This window comes from Lynx canadensis, chromosome A2 (assembly GCF_007474595.2).
Source record: "Lynx canadensis isolate LIC74 chromosome A2, mLynCan4.pri.v2, whole genome shotgun sequence".
Lineage (NCBI taxonomy): Eukaryota > Metazoa > Chordata > Mammalia > Carnivora > Felidae > Lynx > Lynx canadensis.
The window spans coordinates 58,740,441-58,762,367 of record NC_044304.2 but is presented as its reverse complement, the minus strand read 5'-3'; the positions used below and the strand labels follow the sequence as shown (position 1 = coordinate 58,762,367).

Here is a 21,927-nt window from a genome sequence, read left to right as displayed (position 1 = left end):
TTCCAGGACGGGAGGTGCGGGCGGCATGACATCTGAGCTCTGCCAGCGGACAGCACTCCTTCCAGTGCACTGTGCCGGCTGTGAGTGAGGTGCCATCCCGCCAGACTCCGAGACAGAACAGGGGTCTGAGAGGTCACACTGCAGAGGAGCACTGGGTGGAAAGTAGGCTGCCGTCCTCTCTGGAAAATTCCATCCTCACAGGCTCCTGATGAGGTGCTCAGGGAGCTGCAGGCTGGTTCAGGGGTGGTTGGCGTCTTCAGAAAGGACCTTTGAACTGGGTGGTGGGGAAGGAGAAGGGTTATCTGGGCTTCGGGAGGGGTGCTGAGGAGTGAGGTGGTGGGGGAAGGGGGTCAGCGGGGGCCAGACCCCATCGTGGAGGACGAGAGGGAGCCTCAGAGGCTCTCAGCAGAGAAGAGACATGATGTGAAGCATGTATTGTTTCCAGAAAGTGGCCACACGGAGAACCCCTCTGTGCCCTTACACCTGACTGGGACGGAGAGGACAGGGGGGCCGCTGTGTGGACGGACAGAAGCGTGCAGGTTCGGGATGGACTTGGGCTGGTGAGGTCAGGCATGCGTGGGTGGACGTGCCAGAGACTAGGCAGAGCGCTGAGGTGGGGCTCGGTGGTTCCTCTTGACTGTGCTGGGGGGCACCAACCTGAGTCTGCTCCCCAGACAGCCAGCCTGCCTGGGTTCCCGGGGCAGCCCTAAGGAGCCCTGGGAATGGACTCCAGAAGTGGCATCTGGTGTGGACAGGCCGAGTCTCCACCTTGGCTCTGTTCTTACAAGCTGGGAGATCTTGGGCAAGTCACGTGGGCTCTTCACGCCTTGGTTTGTCACCTGTGAAAGGCGGTAGGGACTGAGCCTGGCGGCTGATGAGGACTAGTTGGTGCCCTCACATGGCCAGGGCTCAGACAGGCTTGCAGGGGCGGAGTGAGTGCCTTCTCCGGCCAGACTGGGGGTGTGCGGCCCCCTTAGGCTCAGCTGTTTCCCAGCAGGGGCAGAAGGCCGATGGATGGTCAGAGTGTCCGCAGGAAGGGGCTCTCCTTTCGTCCCCTGCCTGGAACCCTCACACAGACAGCCACCCCAAGCTCCTCGGTTGATGCAGGGCACAGTGACTTAATGCTTTAGGAAGAGGGTGACCCTGATGATGTCAGAGCCCCACCCTGTCACTTCGGCCAGGCCAGAGCCTGTCCGGCTCTTATCCTCTTATCCTCAGCTGGATGGATGGACTCGTGTGTGTCCCACCCATCCAGTGTCCCCAAAAGGACCCAGCCCAGCTACCCACAGTGGACACCCCCTTGGTCATGCTCCCTTACCCCCTGCCCCCATGCAAACAGCTGACATTGAACCCTTGTCTAATCTTCAGGAACCCAAACTGAGGCAGCTGGTCTGGGTGAGTGTGAAGAGGTGCATCCCTGCCTCCCGGTCCTGCCCGTGACGTTGGGCTGGGGGCTCCCACCTGTGCAGGGAGCCCACACGCAGCCAGGGGAAGCCTCCAGCCCTCGCATTGCATGCCTGGGCTGGCGCCCCTGGGTGTTCCAGAAAAGAAGGCCTTGCAGGGTCCAGCGCCGGGTCTCACACCCAGCCAAGAGGGCGGTAGGAGAAGGTGAACAGAGAAAGAAGATGAGCAGACATGGACAGAAAAAGGGCAGCTACACCTCCTGAACACCCCGTCTCCCTCCCTGGCCAGCTCTGGGGGGTGGGTGTCTTGCCCCTTCCCAGACAGAGAGGCGGGAGCTCAGCCAGGCCCGCATTGCCGGAAACGGTCAGGGACTGACTCCATCGGCCTCTCGGGACACAGGTAACCAGGTGCTGGCCCCTCTGCCTACCGGCTGCTCACATCGCGGGCCCGTGTGCAGGGCAGGGGGAGAGGCCTTGCACCCCACCTTGCGTGGGAGCATCCGGAGAGCCTCCCTCTCTGATACGCCTCCTTCTCCTCCCCAGCCTCCTCCTGAAAGATGCATGGAGTTTGAAAATTTCATCAAAGCGTCTTGCTTCCCAGGCTCGCGGGCAGGAGGGCGGCGCTGGGAGCCCCGGGGGCCTTGGGAGGTTGTGTTGCCTGCTTGGCTCTGTCCTGTCCCAGGACGAGGAGGGGGAGCTAGGGGGTGCGCACGGCGTGAGGGCACGGAGGGGACGCAGAGGTGCCCACACCCCATGGGAGGGGCAGCCCGAGCCTGGCAGGAATGAGGCCTGAGTGGCAGGGGGTGTTCCCAGCTGCTCGACCAGCACACACTCCCTCACTCATTCTCTGCAGCTTTCATCAGTGCGTTAAGAAGAAACAGAGATAATGCGTTTACGCGGTTTAAAAGGAGGACAGACATGTGGGCTGTCCCTGTCCCTTTACTGTCACCGCGTACGTGGGCAGGCACACAGGGACAGTAAAATCCCAGAGGTGTGATTTCCGGGGCAAAGGGCAGAAGCTCTGGTGATTTTGATGGCATTTCCGCAGGCCCCTCCGCAGCCCAGCTCCGCGAACAGTGCTCACTTCCCTTCCTGTCGCGGCAGAGCATGTTGCAAACACTTGGAGACCTGCCAATCTGATAGGGAAAACACATTTGAAACGATCAACAGACAACTACAGGCTGCGTTGTCCTGTGACCAGAGGCAGGATGGTTTGAATGGTGAGCACGCGGATGCGAACGCGAGCGCACACAAGCGCGTTGGTGCACGCGTGGGCGCAGGCGTGGGTGTGTCTTACTCAAAGCAGCCCCCACCTCTGGATCTGTGAGGCCAGTCACTGGGGAGAAGATGGCTTAGTCCAAACGCAGGCCCCGGGGCCATCCTGGGGGTGGAGAGACCTGGGGCTGGGCCATCTGGCTGGAGGAAGGTCTGCATGCTGAGGGGGAAGGGCGACTGTAGGTTGAGGGCTGGGCGTGAAGATGGGCACGGGTAAGGCTGGGCCGTGGGGTTAGCCTGGCTCGGGCAGAGAACACGCTGAGGCGGACACCCCTGAACACGCTGCGGCCTTGGAGGCCAAAGGCAGCCGCACCGCTGTGCCAAGAGCTGGCCTAGCCGGGGAGGTGCGCAGGTGCACTGCGGCTGTGGGTCCGGCCACCTCCAAACGTACTGCTCTCAACAATGACACTTACTATGTCTGCAAAGATCAGGGAGCTGGTCTGGGCTGGGGTGGGCTGGGCTTGCTCAAGCACCAGTGGTCAACTGCTGGGTCAGCTGGGGCTGACTGGTGTGGGATGGCCTCCACTAGGTGACTGAGCTACGTTCCACAAGGCGTCCCGTGCTCCAGCAGGCTGGTTCTCAGACAGAGATAAGCTCTGAGACACAAGTAGGCTCTACACGGCCACGACATCATGCCCACCACACCCTACCGGCCTAAGCAGTCACAGGCCAGGCCAGGTTCATGGGGTGGGGCTCCACCCCTTGATAGAAGCAGTCACAGGGCCCGGGGTTTGGGCATGGGGTTGAGGGGGGAGGGGGACTGGCTAGCTGTTTGGTCCATCCCCCACAGGAGTGCACAGCCGTCGGTGCAGAGCTGACCGCCAGCACTCAGCACACAGCCCTAACCGGGGGCTGGGGCACAGTGATGGGCAAAGCATCCCTAGAGCGGAATCTGGATGGGGGAGAGGAGGACACAGCCCCAGACCCAATGGTGGGAGGGGGTTGGTCTCTGACGGAGAATGTGGGAGAAGACTTCCCTTGGAGTGGGCTGGGTTGGGGTTTGAAGAGCATGTAGGAGCTGACCTTCGGGCGGTAGGGGCGGGGCAGGGGCCTCCTGACTCCTGGGACCCCTCGTGGGCCTGGAGGTGGAAGGCAGGGGAGGTCCGGCCCAGAGCCGAGGTAGGAAGGAGCCGGCATGCATGCGGCAGGCGCTCTGGAGCCCACGGTCGGTGGTGCATGGGCTGCCCAAGGATTAAACAGACTTTGTTGGGATTACCACTGCCAATCAAGTTCAAGTGCATTTTTAAGAGCTTAATTTGCGGCCCTAGGTTTCGAATAAAATCATCAAGTCCAGTCGATTAAACTCATTAAGGCGGGTGGACTGGCTGGCGTTTGTGCTGCCATCAGATTCGGAGAATTAATTAGGGGCCTGTTATCCTTGTCGGGATTAGTGGAGCTCACCCAGAGGCCTGGGGTTTCTGCTAAAAGACAGGCCCATAATCTCTTTAGTGGGTCCCAGGAGACAGAGCTGGGCAGCTTCTGTGGAGCAGGAAGCACCACACCGGGCGTCTTTGATCCTACTGTGTGCAGACCCTGGGCACCTGTGGCTGGGGGTGGCAGACGGTACTGGGGTGGCCAGTGTTGGGCTGGCCAGTAGGCCACTTCCGGTCACGTGACCTCACACACCATCCTGACCTCCTCCCCAGTCTCATGATAACCGAAGAGGAGGAAGGGCCTAGGTAGATGCTGTCTATTGGTCCCTTCCCTTTCAAAGTGCCCCCCACCCCAAGTGATGGGGCTGCAAGTCTCCATCCCCTTGTCAACCAGGCCATGTGACCAAGCCAGCCACCAAGAGCACCTTAATCCCTTGGTGTGTGTGGGGGTGTCGGTTGGTCTCTAAGTGAACATATGGGTCATGAAGCACCAAAGTGATATGGGAGGCCCAGCCTTAAAACAGAAAGCCTAAAACTTCCAGACCATGCAGACCCTGCCTGAAACCCAAGCCATCCCCTATGGGGATGATGGAGGCAGAGAAAAAGATGAGTTTCCAGTGACACTGGGCAAGTGTCTGGATCTAGCCACACCTGAAGCTTCTCTTTGGATTTTTTTCAGTTACATGAGCAGGTGCATTCCTCCTTTTCTGCTTAAGCCAGCTGGAACCAGGGCTCTGCCATCCTGATGAGCAGCCCAGATCTCAGGTCTCCTGCCTCTGGGAGCATTACAGCTGAGAAGGATTCTAGAAGGTCTTTTCTTCTACCCGTTCCCCATTTTATGTATGGGGAAACTGAGGCCCGGAGACAGGAAGTGATGAGCCTGAGGTTGGTGAGAATGTTACTGGTATTCTCTGGTCACTTAAGTCTACCTTCCTGGGAGAGAACCTCCCAGACCTTCTATGGGTTCTGGCAGGGCCAGGGTGGGGCTGGGACATAGCGGGGATCCTCATCAGAAGCGGAGAGTGGCCAGGGGGGCCTGGGTGGCTCATTTGGCTAAGTGCCTGACTCCTGATTTCGGCTCAGGTCATGCTCACGGTTTGTGAAATGGAGCCCCGTGTTGGGCTCTGTGCTGAAAGCATGGTGCCTCCTTGGGATTCTCTCTCCCTGTCTGCCCCTCCCCCTGCTCAAGCTCTCTCTCTCTCTCTCTCAAAATAAATAAATAAAAACTTAAAAAAAAAAAAAAAAGAAGCAGAGACTGGCCAGAGGGAGGGAGAGGTAAGACCTCTTGGAGGAGAGGAGGGAGGCAGAACACCCCTCTATGCCACCTAGACCGGTCCCTTGGTTCCCAATAGCACTCGTCTAGCCGGGGACCATGATTCGAAGCCCCCAGCCTTGTGCCGTCGCTCGAGCCCTGACCCCAGGCTCTGTCTGCAGTGTTCTTTCTCCATCCCGGGGTTGGCACTGCACAGTGGCTAATGCAGTGGACTCTGGAGTCAGATTGTCTGGGTTCATACCTCTCCCAGCCAGCCACCAGCCATGTGACCTTGGCTAGTCAGTTTCCCCGTGGTGCCCTTTCTTTACTTGGGTGACGGGGTGGGGACAAAGCACATTCCCCGGAAGATACGAGGCTGTGTGGCCCTGACCATCAGGGTTAAAGGAGGTAATGCCAGCAAAACAGAGCTTTGTGAGCGTTATCTTCTTCTAGCTGCACCCAGGTCCGTCTACGCCTCCCACCCGGCCTCTGTGCTTCTGCGCCTGCCTCACCCCTGCCATTCTCTGCACAGCAGCGAGAGTAGCCTTTAGCACGTTGCAAGTCAGATCTGTGTCTTGCGTGCTTAAAAGCTTCTGAAGAAGCTTGTAATGCAGCTGAAATGCCTCGCCGTGTCCCGCGTTCTGGAGAATCCGGATGGGTAACAAACCACCCGAGCCTAGTAGCGGAACACGACCACCATGTTGTTGTGATCTGGGGCCTGTGCGTTAGGACTTGGGGCAGGCCCGGCGGGGAACGGCCCACTTCTGCTCCGTCAGGTGTGGCCTCAGTTGGGACTGTCAGCAGGAGTGCCTACACGTGGCTTCTCTGTGGGCCTTGGCCTTCCTCACAGCATGGCGGCTGGGTGCTGGGAGGGGGCTTCTGGAGAGGGAGTCAGGGGACCAGCTGGAAGCTACAGATATAGTACCTTCACTGCACTCTGTTGGTCGAAGAAGGCACAGACACACTCAGTGTCAGGCGGAGGGGACACATGGAGGATCAGCAGTGTCACACTGCAGCAGAACCTAGGGGACAGTGGTGTGGCCACCTTTGGGAAATACAAGGCCGTCTAGCCCACACGTTCTGGCCCTGACCCACATGTCTGAGGCAGTTGCTCTCAGAATCTGAGTCCCTCTCTCCCTCTAGCGTTTTCCCTCTCCCTCACTTGTTCTCAGGCGACTACCTTCTTTTGACCCTTCAAATAATCTGAATGTGTGCTGCCTCAGGGCCTTTGCACTTGTCGTGTTTGCCATCTCACATGGCTGGCTCCTTCCATGCCCCCAGTTCTCAGGTCCAATGTCACCTCCTTAGAGAGGCCTTCTTTGACCATCAGTTTAATCACTGCCCCTCTCTAAGAATGCTATAGAAAGGCACCATCAAGAGAAAGATCATGCAAACCACATATTATTTTAACATTACCATAGTCACATTAAAGAATTAATTTAAATATATATATTTACCTATATATATCTTATGTACATTTATCTTTGATGTATTTTATTGAACTCAATATGTCCAAAATATTATGATTCAATATGTAACCAATACAGAAATATTAATGAGATATTCTTACATTCTTTTTATTGTGGTAAGCCTTAGAAATCCATTGTATAGTTCATACATTTTGCACATGTCACTTCAGAAGCTACATTTTCTCTGGAAGCACTTGATTTGCACTTAGATTTGATCAAATGTACTGTTGAAAAGGGAGATTTACATACCCAAGTTGTTCAAAATATTTACCTGATGAAAGCATCTCTTTACAGATTTAAATAACTTAAAATCCAATAAAATGAAAAAACACTGGTCCTCAGTCTAACTGGTCACATCGCAAGTGGTCAATAGTCACGTTTAGCAGACAGCGAACATTTCCATCATTACAGCAGGTTCTACGGGACTCTGCTGTTCTAGAACATTCCCTGTGCTCTCGTGTGTGCAGCACTCACTGCTGTCTGCGTTGATCTTCCTCTGTGTGTGCACTCGCGCATTGACCTCTTGCTTCCTCCAGACTGTCAGCTCCACGTAGGCAGGCAGGACCTACGAGGTTTTGTTCCTGCCCAGAGAACCGTGCCTGGAATACGTGAGGTGCCAGACAGGAGGTTGTGAAATGAACACGTGAAAACGAAACCCAGGCTGGGGCTACGTGTTCTCCACAAACCCTCAGCACAGCTTTGCTGTGACTCTTACAGAGAAGGAGGCTCAGAGAGGTTCAGCCACTTCCCAAGGTCACACAGCTGGAGAGCGCCAGCTCACCTGGAGGCTGGTAGGTCTGCCGAAGAACCTAGGTCTGCCTCCCCCAGGCCACGTGGCTTCACAGATGAAGGGGGCCGTGGCCCCTGCCCTGGGGAGCTGATGACCCATCAGGGCAGATGGACACGAACAGGATGGGGCGGGGGGGAGTGTTGTAGCGGGTGTGAGTGAAGCCTTGAGAGATGAACTCCATCCAAATATCAAGGGAAGCTTCATCAGAGAGAGGACAATTGTGCCGAGCTGTTGCATTACACACAACTCTTGTTTTAGGGACAGTAGCGACACTGAACTCACTCAAACTGGCCCAAGAACAAGCGGCATTTATGGGCTCCGTGGCAGAAGGGGAGTAGGTAGGCTTTAGGTGTGGCTGGGGAGTGGGGTCTCCAGGCCTTTCTCTCCATGTTTTGTGTTTTTAATTTTTTTTTAAACGTTTATTCATTTTTGAGAGAGACAGAGTGTGAGCAGGGGAGGGGCAGAGAGAGAGGGAGACACAGAATTAGAAGCAGGCTCCAGGCTCTGAGCGGTCAGCACACAGCCTGACGCGGGGCTCGAACCCACGAATCGTGAGATCGTGACCTGAGCCGAAGCCGGACACTTAGTCGGACTGAGCCACCCGGGCGCCCGTGTCTCTCCATCGTTCGGTCCTGCTTCCCTCCGTGTTGTCTAGTCCTGAGCAGCTCTCCCCACGCCGTGACGCATGACAAGTCAAAGAGAGAGAGTGCACGCACGTGCACAGCTGCCACAAACCCCGGAATTGAGTCTTGTTGGCATTTGGCTCCGCGGGGTCACATGCCCATCACTGAATAACTAACTCAAGTCAAGAAAACACAGCGCCCTGAACAGCCAGGCTGAATCCCAGCTTGGAACTGGGCTTGAAGGCAGCTTGCAGACAGCTGCATGTCCTGGGAGTCGGGGGCTGTCATGAACACGGGACGGTCACTCTTCACGCCAGGCAGGCAGTGACCACGGTAGTGCCCTAGATCCCTGGAAGGGGAGGGTGGGGGACAGGGAGGTCTTTTCAGGCTGAGAGAGCGGTGGGAAGCAAGGCGGGTGCCCTGGGGGCTGGGGCAGATACCGAGTCTGATCATGGGGGTGACAGTAGTCTGCCAACCGTAAAGTCCTCTGCAGCCTGCAGTTAGGACACCCCTCTTGGGGGACGAGGGTGAGGGCCCTGGGCTCGTCCTTGTCTGCCAGGCACCAGCAAATCTGGAGCTTGCCTGCTCCAAATTTGAGTTGGTCAGGACCATCCTCCTGGCTGCAGAGGTGGGCGTGCCGAGTGGGGAAGACTTAGCAGGAGTGGTGGTGGAGACCAAGGGTGTCGGTGGCATCTCGTTGGCCATTAGAACACGGCATGGAAGACCTGACTGCCCTGTGATGACGGAGGTTGAGACAGGCAGAGGGCGTGGGGTGCTGAGGGCCGTGCTGAAATCTGTGCCCTCTGGACCCCCAGGCCTGGACCGGTGCCCTAGCTTCCTGGGCCAGAGTGAACACAGTGGGGGAGGCCCAGTGTTAAGTGCTCAGTGATGCAAATTACCTTCCCCTCCTTCCGTAGGGCCTGCCCCCCGCCCATTCCGTCCCCAAGACGTGCCACTAGCTGCCTCCTGTAAAGGGGTATGAAAATCCCCCCTGCACAGAGTCGTTCTGTGTGCGCGCCCATGTGCGCGTGCACACCCGTGCGTGGGCCCTGTTCACTTTGGCTTGATGTCCTCCTGGCGGGGGGAGGGCGGTCTATGGCACAGTCTTAGAACGTGCTCGGCACCGAGCCTGGCTTAGTGACGACATGACCAATGCCCAAGTCAGGGCACTGCTCTAAGCATGTGCCTTCCACTGGCTCACGCTGTCTCCACCGCAGCCCAGGGAGCCGTCCCCAGGGAAGACACCAGGCCCCGCCAGGGTCAGCCTTGGAGCCGCCCTCACCCAGGAAGAACAGCTCTGCCCCGGAGCTGGCCACCACCCCCACTGTCTCTTTCCTGGCACCCCTCCCCACCCGGTTCGCTCCAGGCAGCGCTCTCCAGGGGCCTTTCTTCTCCACTGATCAATACGCCTAGAAATTCTCCTCTGATGGTTTCCCTAGCAACCAGCCCACAGGCAGCTGCCCTCGGTCAGCCTGCTTTCTGATCTGACACCCAGCTCCTCAAAGGCCCTGTGGGGCGTCTCCCGTGCCAGGCTGAGGGCTGTGGGGTGTGCTGTCCTCCCACGGTCAAATGGGTGAGGCCGATGTGGCTTCCTGGGGACCCCAGGACCTTGGGGTCAGGTAAACTTGCAGGAGGAGTCTGCGTTCAAAGGCTGCAGGGGTGTAGAGGATGCTGACCCAGGTGGACCATCTGCTGCGGGCCGGAGCAGGGAGATGGCTCCAGTATGTGACCACCGGTGCCCCGGGCACTGGGCCATCAGGACAGGCGCCAGATTTGGCAGCCAGCCTTGGGGCGTGAGCACTGTCTTCTCCGGCTGTAGAGGAGGGAATGGACTCAGGGAGGGGAGGAGGGGCTCTGCTGGGATGGGAGCCTCACTTTTTGTGAGTACAAAGTCCGAGCCCTCCCTAAAAGTCAGGGCCTGAGATGGGTGGGCTCCAGGGGGGTATCTGCGGGGCGGGCATGTACAGGCCCTGTGGTTTCTGAGGGCCTGTGGGATGCAGGGGACACCATAGAAGGAACATGGGGCTGGAGTGGCTGAGGGGGGCAGTGATGGAGGGGGGTGGACTTTGCCGGGGTTTGGGGTGCTGGAAAGCTCCTGGAAGCCCCATAGCAGCACTCCCATGTCGGGGGTGCCATCCAGGCACCTGACTCTTGGGAGTGAAGGGAGACTACAGGTCAGTCACCCAAGGTGGAGACAGGAATGTGCCCCAGGCTCCCTCCTTGCAAGACAAATGGTCTTAGCTTCTGGGCCATGTCAGCTGGTGCCCTCAGTGTCACCCTCAGAGGCTGACTCCACCCCCAGGATTGCCATCCTGCCTGCGTGAGGGCCTGGCCATCTCCCTGCATGGGACAGCTCTGGGGGCCGTTCCGACTCCAGGTCCCAAAAGGTCACCCCGGCTGTCCTTGTGCTGCAGGGACTGTGTCCCCCCCCCCCCCCGCACCCTTCCCCCCCGCCGCGAGCTCCTGCTTATTGATACTGTCTCTGGGATTTCTGCAGAACTGCTGGGACAGAGACCCTCTCTTTTACAGGCTCGTTCCCAAAGCTCTGATGGCATCTTGACCCTGAGGGAAGAAGCTCCTTCCCTTGCCTGAAGTGGAGACAAACTCAGAGGGAAAGGGGTTACTTTGGCTCCCGGGTCTATGAGTTGGTCTGTTCTCTCATTGGCCTGAGGCTGGCATTCTGTCACCGGGAAGCAGGATGTCCAACTGAGGGACCCCCAGACTTCTCTTGTCACTCAGGGGTGAGTTCAGGCTCTGCCTGGGTGCTGGGGCCCCCGCTGCTCCCCATGCCTGGCGTGCCTGCGCGGCCTCGCCGCGTCGAGTCAGGAGTTCAGGTATTTGGTACGCTCATCGGAGACCCCACCAGGGGCCTTGATTGTCCTCTTTATGGTTCAAAGGCAGGCCTGTCAAGGCCATTTGGACCTGGACCGCCAGTCTCTGCAGAGACCGCCCCCCTCCCCTGGCCGCCCCTTCCAGTGCAGGGTGCAGGGCTGAAGGCCACCCCTGCAGCCGGTCTTCTTGGCCTTCACCGTGAAATTAAAGCCACAGGAGGACACTCATACCTCACATCCGCTTAGCAAAGATTAAAGCCCAGAGACTGAGCCCGGGTGAGTGCTGGTGCACACACACAGCGACACGTGCCACGATGGCTCGCCTTTCTGGGTGTTAATCTGCTAAGTGGATCAACACTGTAAGAGTGTTTACACTTTGGGACCCAGAAAGTCCTCGTCGGGGGAATCAATCACAAGGCAGTAATTTCCCAATACCAAAAAAAGAAAAAAAAAAAAAAAAGGCAGTGTATTCACTGTATCAGAGCCAGCCCACTTTTGGCTCTTGAGAGATGATTGTTAGATAGCCGGGAAAAATCGCTAGCCAACTGTTAAATTGCCGATGGCCTGACATCACCACAGTGGGAGTATTTACACCACGAAAATCGGCAAGCGCTACAAGCCAGAGCCTTTTTCCTTTTCTGGAGTGCTAGTCGCCCATCATGCCACTGGCCCACTGGGTGCAGGGTTCCTTAGCCCCGTGGTACACAGGGCTCATCTTCCTGTCCCAGTGAGAACAATCTGAGGCATATGTTGTTAACTGAACAAAGCAAGCTGTGGGCTGCCATTTGTGGGGAAGACGGAGGGAGTGCGGTCATGTCTGTGTTTACCTGCGCGTGGGATATCCTGGCAGAAACAGAAACCTTGGGGACCAGTGGTTGCCTCGGAGACTGAGGAAGAGGGGATCAAGGACAAGAGACGCACTCACTGTCTTCCGTGTACTCTATTAGAGTCTCTAAAGTATTTACCACATTCAAAGAGTTTTTTTAATTTAAAAGACAATTAAGGAAAGAAAAATCTTTAGCAATCGTGTTCATCTCAGGGCTGTTCATGAGTGCAAAAAAAATAAGAAACAACATACGGGTCCAATTAAAGGGGACAGCTGAGGTAAAGCACAGTAATTCATGTGGGGGACACTATACCATCCTTCCCAACGGATGCCTACGAATTATTATGACAGGGAGACTACTAATGAGAGTTTACCTAAAAAAAAAAACAAAACCTGATTATATGATTATATATCCAGTCGTATCTTGACTGTAAAAATTAGCAAAACAGAAAACAGGTGGGAAATATGCCAAACCGTGGACAGTGTGTTTTCGTTGGTGTTATTTTGGGCAATTAACATTTTCTTTGTTTTTTTTTTTTCTCTCTGTTTTTCAAATTTGCTGTGTTGAATGTGAATTACTTTTATAATCCACCCCCCAAGTCTTTATTTTATTAAAAGAGCTTAAGCCAGGCAAATTTGATGCCCCGGGATCTGGGTTGGTCATACCAGCCCGGGTGGCATTGGGTATGTGGCTTCTGTAAGCCTCTGACCCCTCTGCCCCATGCTGGCCCTGGTGGTGGCCTTGGACCCACCTCTCTGCTCCCAGCTTGCCGCTGAGGCATGGGCTCCTTCTCTAGCCACAGCTCAGTCCACCGCTGTGCCCTGAGGCCTGGAGCTGCGGGGTGGGGACGATGACAGACTTCCCTCCCCTGTCACGTTGTTGCGACAGTTAAACACTATGATGCGGGTTGAGAAACAAATGTTAATTATTATTATTATTTTTTTTTTTTGAGAGAGAGGGAGAGAGAGAGAGAGAGAGAGAGAGGGTGTAAGTGAGCGAGGGGCAGAGGGAGAGAGGGAGGGAGAGATAGAGAGAGAAGCGGGGCTCATCCAAAGTGGGGCTCGTGTTTTTACCCAGAGCAGGGCTTGTGCTCACCTGATGTGGGACTTGAACTCACGAACAGCGAGACTGTGACCTGAGCCGAAGTCAGATGCTTAGCAATGGAGCCACCCAGGCGCCTAATGTTAATTTTTGTAAAGTCAGATTGAATCTGGCCTGGGAAAAGGTGGATGGGAAGTCCACTTCAGTCATTCCGGGGGGCTCCCCCTTCTCTGGTGGAGTAGGGGTCCCAGGAGGAATTGGGAGGGTCTCAGGAGTAGCCCAGGAGAATGTGGTGGGGGCTTTGCTGCTTCTCTGTGCTCAAGCCCATGGTCTCCTTTCAGACCGGGCATCTCTAATGGGGATTCAGCAGGTAATCATTCCCCAAAGCATGTGTTATACACACACACACACACACACACACACACACAGACGCGGGCAAAAGGTTGTTTCTGTGCCTGAACTGCTCTGAGTCCTGAGAGCTGCTAGCTAAATACTCAGTGACAGGTGCCTGTCCCTGGGAGCTGGGATTCCGAGCAATTGACTTGAGTGTTTTGTGCCTTTGCTTCTTCATCCGCAAAAGGGGGCTATTGACGGCACTTACCCATTTAAGTGAGGCGCCAAGCTCAGGGCTGTGCCAGGGTGGTTGGTCACTATGGCTGTGTGCTGGGGCTGCAGCACAGCCCCCTGGGACTGTCACCTGATGGGGGATGGGCCCCTCGAACGCAGGGATCTCCTCCCTCCACTGGGGTCATTATCCTTGGTTCAGCCTCTGAGCCTCACATGCCGGGATGGTCATCCTTGAGTCCTAGACTGTGAACTGGTGACTGGACACCATTGTCTCTTCCTTACCCCCCGACCCTCGTGTTTGTTGGTCTGGGACTAACATTTAGACATCTGTGTATTTCACACAAGTCCTAATTTCTGGCTTCCTTTGAGCCACGGGAGCAGTGGCACAGGGCCCGGCACCTGGGATGCCAGCTAAGGTGTAGGGGGGCTGGCCCTGTGGGCGCGGGACTTGCAGTCCTTAACCTCTGAGCACAGAGGGCTCTCGATGCTTCTGTGAGCAGTGGGGTGCCCAGAACTGAGGAGGGAGGTGCAGACACCTCACGTGGTCCTCGTCTGTCTTGAGCCCCGGGGTCCCTGGGGAAGCCACCCTGCCCCCACTCCAGGTGCCCAGGTGGCTCAAGACACGGCTGGTTCCTTTCCTCCCGCCTTCCCTGAGCGCATCGAGGCCCTGGGGAAGGCGTGGCCTCTAAACTCACTCCCTTTCACCCCCTCAGTGTCTTGTTGGTCCTCGTGAGTCCTGGGCGGGTGTAGATCTGTGTGCTGAGCAGGGGCGGTGACATCAAGGGGCTGCCTCTGCTAGTGGCCCCGGCGCCAGGCAGAACACTGACCTCCAGGTGATGGGGCAGGTGATGGAGGTCCGGGGGAGCTCCGAGCGCCCTGCCGAAGCCCCAGGCGGCTGCCCCTTCCTCCTGGCCTTCGTCCTGGCCCAGAGGCGACAGGCTAAGCCCCTTCCCCCTTGAACCTATGTCCCCTTCCCGCGGGCTGCCAGCACCCTCTGCCCACAGCGCCAGTGGCCTCTCGTAGCCGACACCCTGCCTCCTTGTTTCTATGTGGTCCGTCCACACGTCCACGCGTTGCCACCACTCTGCGTGTTAGTGGCATCACTTATATCGATTAGTGACACCCCAGAAGCCCGTGAGTGTCTGTCTCTCTCTCAAGTCTTCTCTGTGCCTCTGGAGGTCCGGCTAGCTCCATCCGTGATGGACCTTAGCTTCTGCCAAGGCCTGAGGGCAGTGTTTGACCCCAGTGGCTGGCCCCGTGGTCCGCTGGGGCCTCTGACTCATTCTCCCGGTGGCCTACTCTGTGCCAAGCTCCAGGCTGGGCTGGGGACGTTGAGGTGGACACAAGTCTCCGTCCCCGCCCTCCAGGAATGCCTGAGCCGGTGCGGTGGGTTGGAGCACACACACACAAGTGCACACAACCTGTTAGAACCCAGAGTGGAAGGTGGTCCCTGCTGTGACCTGACCCAGCCTGCGGGCCAAGAGGGCTCCCTGGAGTGAGGAGAGTCTTGAAAGATTTGCCTGAGGGGCAGAGCTCCAGGCAGCCGGGGCTAGGGGCCACGCAGGTGATGAGTTTGGGGCAGCAGGGGCGGGGGGGAGCAGGAAGGGAAGGTGGGGCTGGGGGTGGTGAGGGAGTAAAGAGGCATGGCTGGGCAGTGCTTTGTGCCCAGGTAGCTCCTCTTTCAAGGTGAAGGCCAGGGGCGGGGGCAGGGCTACCATCTCAGCCCCAGCACTCCAGCCACGTGGCCTTGGGCATGTCACATTCTTCTCTGAGCCTCAGCTTCCTCATCTGTGAGATGGGCCAGTGAGAGCTTGAGTCAGGGGCTGTCTATGCAGGGACCACCACAGGAGTTCCCAGAAGGCTTTAATTAAAGCCACAAGCAGGTTGAGTCTGGTCCCGTGCGCTGGGGGACGTAGCGAGGCGACACGTGCACAGATCCCTGTCTGGTCTGCTCTCCTTGGTGCCCCCCACCCCCCACCGTTCCCAGAGTCTGGATCTGAATGCCAGAAGGGCACATGGGGCCTGTGCTCCGTAACGACTGGCCCCAGCTGGAGAGTTTGAACCTGGGGCGACTCATCTGGAGGCTTCTTCAGGCACACGTCGTGCGGGGGAAGACTTGGGCTGCCTGTGTGGCCGCTTCACGTGGCCTGGAGTCCCTCACCGCACGGTGGCCTAGGTGGTTGGACCCTTACGTGGAGCCTCAGTGCTCTGTAAGCAAGGGCTCCAGGCGTTTCCTGACCGCGAGTCTGAAGCTGTGCCGCACTCTATTGGTTGAGTCAGTCCCAAGCCCGTCTAGCATAGGGGCATAGAGCCCGCCTCTCATTGGGAGCAGGGCTAAGGAGTCTGCGGACATGTCTGAGGGGCACTTTGTGTCAACCAAACATTATGTGCTTTCTAGGATTACTGGCAGAACTCCCTGCCCAGAAACTTCTCAAGTGGATGCCTGACATTCTACCATTAGAGCTTCATTTCTTTTACTTGAGGGTTCGATCCCCATTAAAAACGTTATATCCCAGTAAAAGTCTCACCGTCAGCCATCTTAGTCATGATGGCTTCAGATCCTCCCGGTGACAGGTCTTGCATAAACCCCCAACAGATCCCAACATCTTCAGGATGAAAGCCCGGCTCTCAAGCCCGCTCATCTCTCCTGCACCTTCTTCTTTCATCTTCAGTCCTTGCCCTGTGCCCTCTCCACTGCCAGGACTTTGATCCCGTCTCTTTCTCTGCCTGGGAAACCTCTCCTGAGATGGGCAGGCCCAGCTCTTCCTCTTTCGGTCATTTTTCTCATTCCTCATCTTGGTCCCTATCCATCACGGGCCCTCAAAGTGTGTGCTCTCTGGGGGCAGAGTGCCTGGTATCTGAGCCAAAGTAATTTGTAAGAACCCACTGGGCGCTTGGTGCTGGCCTAGCCAGGGCTTTCAGCCAGAATACCACCTGCCACTTCTCCTCCTCCATATGGCCTGGGCTTCCTTGTGACAAGGTGGCCAGGTTCCAAGGGTGAGTGTCCGAGAGAGAGAGAGAGAGAGAGAGGGAGGCAGAGGGCTCCAGGTGGAAGCCATATAAGCCACGTTGCCTTCTAGGACCTAGTTTTGGAAGACACACACACAGTCCCTCCTGTCGTACTCCGTGGTTTGCCTGTTCTGGTCGTTGCACGTCGATGGCGTGTTGTAAGATGGGCTATGTTGATGTGACCATCTGCTACAATAATGTTACCTTCCCCATTGGGCTGTTGTGAGGAGCTAATTAATTAGGCGATCCTTGCAAGGAACTTCAACCAGTGCCTGAGAAGCTGTAAGTACCTAAAAATGGTCACTATTGTTAGTAAGTGCTGGAAGAATTGATGCCTGGCAGTGTTCGAGCTTATTAAGGGAGATTTTACGTCATCTTGGGGAGGGATGGTCATGGGAGATTTTCTAAAGGAAGTGACATTTTAGCAGGGATCTGAGGCAAAATGTCAGGAGAAAGAGTTCCAGGCAGAGGATAGCATGTACAAAGGCCCTGAGGCCAGTGTGTGTGTGTGTGTGTGTGTGTCTGTGTGTGTGTGTATGTGTGTGTATATAGAATGAACTGAAAAGAAATCTGTGCTCGAGGACTGTTTTGTTTTTGTTTTTATTTTTTTCCAGGACAAAATGAGGATATGAAGTCTTGTCTCATTTCAGGTGAGGAGGACCAGACCATGGTTTTGGCTGCAGCAGAGGCCTGAGGCAGGCCAGGGAGTTGGTGCGGGGAGCAGTGAGGGGAATCTCAGTGCACCTGCTCCTGCGGGGCCAGGGGACGGGTGGAGGGCCAAGCCCTCTAAGCACAGCCTCTGACCCAAAGGGCCTACCCAGCACTACAGTCACCACCCACCCTGAATGTCCAAGCCTGAGTCTGAAGAGTGGGTCCCCTCCCTCCCAATGGAACAGATCCTAGCCTTCACTCCAAAACAATCACCTGCCACCCTAAGTCTGAGGGTAAGCTTTTGGCTTGGCCCTCACGTTAAGTCTGAACTCCTGCCAGACCCCAGGACCTTTGCACCTCCACGCTCTACCCCAGAAATGGCTGGCCAAGTGCTGAGGCTGGAGTTGGCCCTTTTTGTTCTCCTGGGGGCTGGGGCACAGCGGCTCTGCCCTGCCCTGGGTGGGAGTGGGTGACACCGAGCTTCCCCACTCCCTGTCCCTCATGCTACTGCCCAATTCAGTGGGAGGGAAGGTTACCTCCTAGAGCTGCTGTGTGGCTCTCTTTGTCTCAAAGAGCCTTGAGAGACGGCAGGAGAGAGATTTAATTGCAGCCTGCCTGGGAACCTTTAAAGCATTGACCTCTCTGGCCACACCCCAAGGTTGGCACGCTTTAATTAAAAACAAAGTGCTGCTCGGAGGAGCCTGCCAAGCCTGGTGAGCCCGGTTCACCTGGGCTGCCTCCCACGGCCACCACGGGATGGCCAGCTGACCCTCCTCAGGGGGGTGCTGGGTCTGTGCCTTCACGGAGGGTGGCGGTTTGGATCACGGTTGCTGGGTTGTAATTTTCTGATCCGTTGGCTGCAGCGAGAACAAAATCAGTGTTCTGGACTTGCCCTCTTTTGAAACCCACCTCCTTGTGGCTTCTCCAACTCCTTTTCCCAGTTGGCATGCCTCTGAGCCACGCTGGTCTGTGCTGGGGTAGCTCTGTGGCTGTGCCACAAGGCTGTGGCCAAAACAATGACAGAGGCCAGTGCTGGTGGCCCACCCCAAGTCCTTCTTCCTAAAACCAGAGCCTTTATCTGCTGGGGCAGCACAGCGTGGAGGCTGAGGTCAGACCCTGAGCCTGTGGCTTCCTGACTGTGTGACCTGGGGAAAGTCATTCAACCTCCCTGAGCCTGGCTCCTCACCTGGGCAGTGGCGAGAGGCACCGAAGCCTCTCAAGAAGAGTGCCTGAGGGAGCAAAGTGTCATGTGTGGACTCGGCTCATGTCCTTCTGCCTGGACCTGGGGCTGGGATGCCTGGTCCTGCACACGCGCATGCTGACTGCTTACTGCTTCTAGCACCCGCGTCTCCCTCCTGAGGTCCCTCTCCCCAGACGAGCTTAGCAGCCTGGAAGTTCATGGATTCTGTGCCCCTGAGCAACCCTCAGTCCACAAAGGCCAGGAGCTGGTAGATGGATACTCCCAGCTTCCCCATCCTGCAGCCCGGTGGAGGGCCATGTTTTTCTCCGTAAATTTGTTTACATGATTTCTATTTTACCTTGCGTAGTTCTTTGTGTCCTTGGCTTTATCTCAATGAAGATATACCGTCTACTTATTGTTTTCCCAAAAATTTTAATTGTGGTAAAAATATACACCACATAAAATTACCGTCTTAACCATTTTTAAGGGTGTGGTCAAGTACGTTCACTGTTGTGCAACCGATCTCCAGAACGTTCTTCATCTTGCATCTCGTCCCCGTAAACACAGACTCCCCCATCCTCTTCCTCTTCCAGTCCCCCTGCACCCACAATCCTACTTTCTGTCTCTAGGAATCTGACCACTGTGGGGACCTCGTGTAAGCGGGATCACACAGTATTTCCTTTTGTGACTGGCTTATTTCGCTAAGCACAATGTCCCCAAGGTTCATCCATGTTGTAACGTGTGTCAGAATTTCTTTCCTTTCTAAGGCTGAATAATATACTATTGTATGAATAGACCACGTTTTCTTCACCCATTGATCCCTCCACGGACACTGGTTTTTGTGAATAATGCTACTTTGGGCTATTGTAAATAATTTGCTATGAACACGAGTGTACAAATATCTGAGTTCCAGCTTCCAATTTTTCTCAGTCTACACTCAGAAGTAGGATTGCTGGATCATATGGCATTTTTACATTCAAGTTTTTGAGGAATCACTATACTAGTTAGGTTTTTAAAAATTTTTAATTTAGATTTTAGTTATTTCACACACGTGCAATTTTGGTTTCAGTAGAATTCAGTGATTCATCACTTACATTCAACACCCAGTGCTCGTCACAAGTGCCCTCCTTAGTACCCATTGCCCATCTAGCCCATGCACTAAGCTATTTAGTTTGTATTTGCATTTACCTACTGATCAGCTTCTAGAATAAAACCTGTATCTTTTCAGGGCTGTTTGGATTGTGACAGAACATGCAAGCTAGCTCTAACAAAAATGAAAACTTATTGGCTCATGTAACTAAAAGTACAGGATGATTTTGGCTTCAGGCATTGCTGGATCCAGGTGCTCAAATGATGTCTCTCCACCTCTTGGCTCTGCTTTCTTCTGTGTCCAATTTATTCTCAGGCAGGCTTTCCCCAGGTAGTAGCCAAGAGAACCACTGGTAACTTCAGGGTGACAGCCTTCCACAAGAGGGAAGGTGTCTCATTCTTAATAGTTGCCGTAAGGTCCTAAAAAGGGTTCCCAGTGAGCTAAGTGTGAAAATCCTCAGCTGGTCACTGTGGTCAGGAGTATGGAACAGTCTGACTGAGCAGGCGTGGATGGGTCAGGAAGTGAGGCTGGGTCAATTCTACTTGGGCCACGAGCACCGAGAGTGGGCACCCCAAGCAGGTGTCCACGGCTGGCAACAGGCTGGTGCTGCCCTCTTTGGCTGCTTTGCTGGGGTTCCTGCCTTGCCACGCAGCCTTCGCCTTTTCCGGGTTCCCTGCTCCTGAGTTCATAGTCACCTGTCCACCTGACCCCTCCCATCGGGGCAGCTCCTCCCCTGCTGTCAAGATTCTGGGAACTGAGGGAGGCCATTGGCAGTAGGGAATGTGGGTTTGGCGGGTGACTGAGCTGCTGGAGGGGGACTGGCCAGAGCAGGTGTGGGGAGTTAGCGTCACCGGGCAGGAGGGGACGAGCGCAGGGCCAAGCATTGGCAAACCAGGGGGCGGACCCTCGCTGGCAGCTAAGGGTAGTGGAATCTGGAAGGGGCCTGTGGAGACTCTGGAGAGCGTCCAGGGCCAGCTCTCAAGGGTGGGGCTGTGGGGCCATTTAAGAGGACCCATGTTGGACTCTGGGGTCATAGAGATGCCCAGAGATACACAGACACCTTGAGGGGCTGCACTCAGCTGCGGAAGACAGATAATTAGGCAGGCAACTTGAGTGACTCTGTGGAGAGAGAAAGTGATCCCTAAAAGAGTACTGAAAGCACTCTGGGGACAGAGGCTGGCGGAGCAGATGACTTTGACTCCCTCACGATCAGATCTGAGATTCCCTAAGATGTGGGGTGGGGCTGAGGCGCTCAGGGAAGACTCTGGCCTCCCAGGGTCTGGCCGGTGCAAGCCCGAGATGAGAAGGCAGCGTTATCCCCATCCCCCTGCCTCCCACCTCCACTAGGCGCCGGATGCCTGGGTGGGCCGAGGTGGGCAGACCACCTAGCTGAGGCCCCAGCACACCCACAGAAGAAGGGCAGACGCTTGTGTTTTATAATCAGAGCGAATTAGAAGCCATATTGCACTGGGAATTCTCCTCGTCCAATGTTGCATACTCTCTCGAGATCATTGGAGGCCCCCTGGTGTGTCAGAAGCCAGGGCTGGGTAAGGATGTCATGTTCTCTTTCAAGGTCTCCAAAAGGAGCTCCTGACTCCCCGGCCCCTCCAGCCCTCAGCTTTGTTTTCTTTCTCACCCACCAGCACACCTTCCCTTCTCTCTCGGCTCTCCGGTGAGTTGCTAAGCTGCAAAAGGAAATCGCGAATTCAGTACACTGTGGCTCAGTGGGGATAACAGCTTGATGCGCGAGCACCTCACCGACCCACTGACGTGCACACCCACACACGCACGCACTGGGTTTAATAGTGGATGAGGCCAGAATTCGGGACTTACAAACTCAGTTGCCTACAGGGGCCAGGAGGTGACACAGACGAAGGATGTGGGTGGGGGAGACTATAGGGGATGGTGGAGACTGTGGTCAACCCCAGACCACCTGGGGGAAGTCCGTGCTCATTCCCAGGCAACCATTGCCACGCAAGAATGCTACCCCAGGGGGATAAATCTGTGGGTATTTCGAAAGAAATCAATGATTCTGATTTTTAGATGCTGGAAACTGGTTCACATTTTTATGAGACATGAGGTGGGTCTGCAGGCTGGATTTGTGCAGGGGGCACCCTTCATGTAAGAAAGGGACCTGTGTGGGTGGTAAGAATAATGATGGGGGGAGGGGAGGGGACAGCAACATTTTAGCATCTGGCAGTTATTTATTAAGTGCATAGAGGCAGGGGGATGCAGAGATAAACTAGACAAATCCAGGGCTCGTGTTGTAGCAGGGAGCGTGCTGTGACACAAATAACCATGCCAATCATTATTAACGACAGGTTACAGGTACGCTTGGTGGGGCCAGGCACGGTGCTGGGAGATGTCTCGCCCTGGTTTCGTTAACCCTCCAGGGGCCCTGCCGTCCCCACCGGGTGAGCTGATACCTGCTGATGGACTTTCCTGGTGACTGTGACAGGAAGGGAGAGTATGGATGGTGCCGTAATCTGTCTCCACTGTGGCTCCAGAACTCTACACACGGACCCTCAGGGCTGGGTGGGCTTCCG

The 21,927-nt window shown here is 55.8% G+C and overlaps 1 protein-coding gene across 1 annotated transcript in view; it reads left to right on the top strand.

Moving 5' to 3' along the window:
* The window catches only part of PLXNA1 (plexin A1), a 162,075-nt gene that overhangs the window by 37,863 nt on the left and 102,285 nt on the right, over positions 1-21,927 (top strand). The window contains exon 30 of the mRNA XM_030296408.1: positions 3,469-3,609. Coding sequence (XP_030152268.1) covers positions 3,469-3,609 — 141 coding nt within the window. The remainder of the gene's footprint in view (positions 1-3,468; positions 3,610-21,927) is intronic.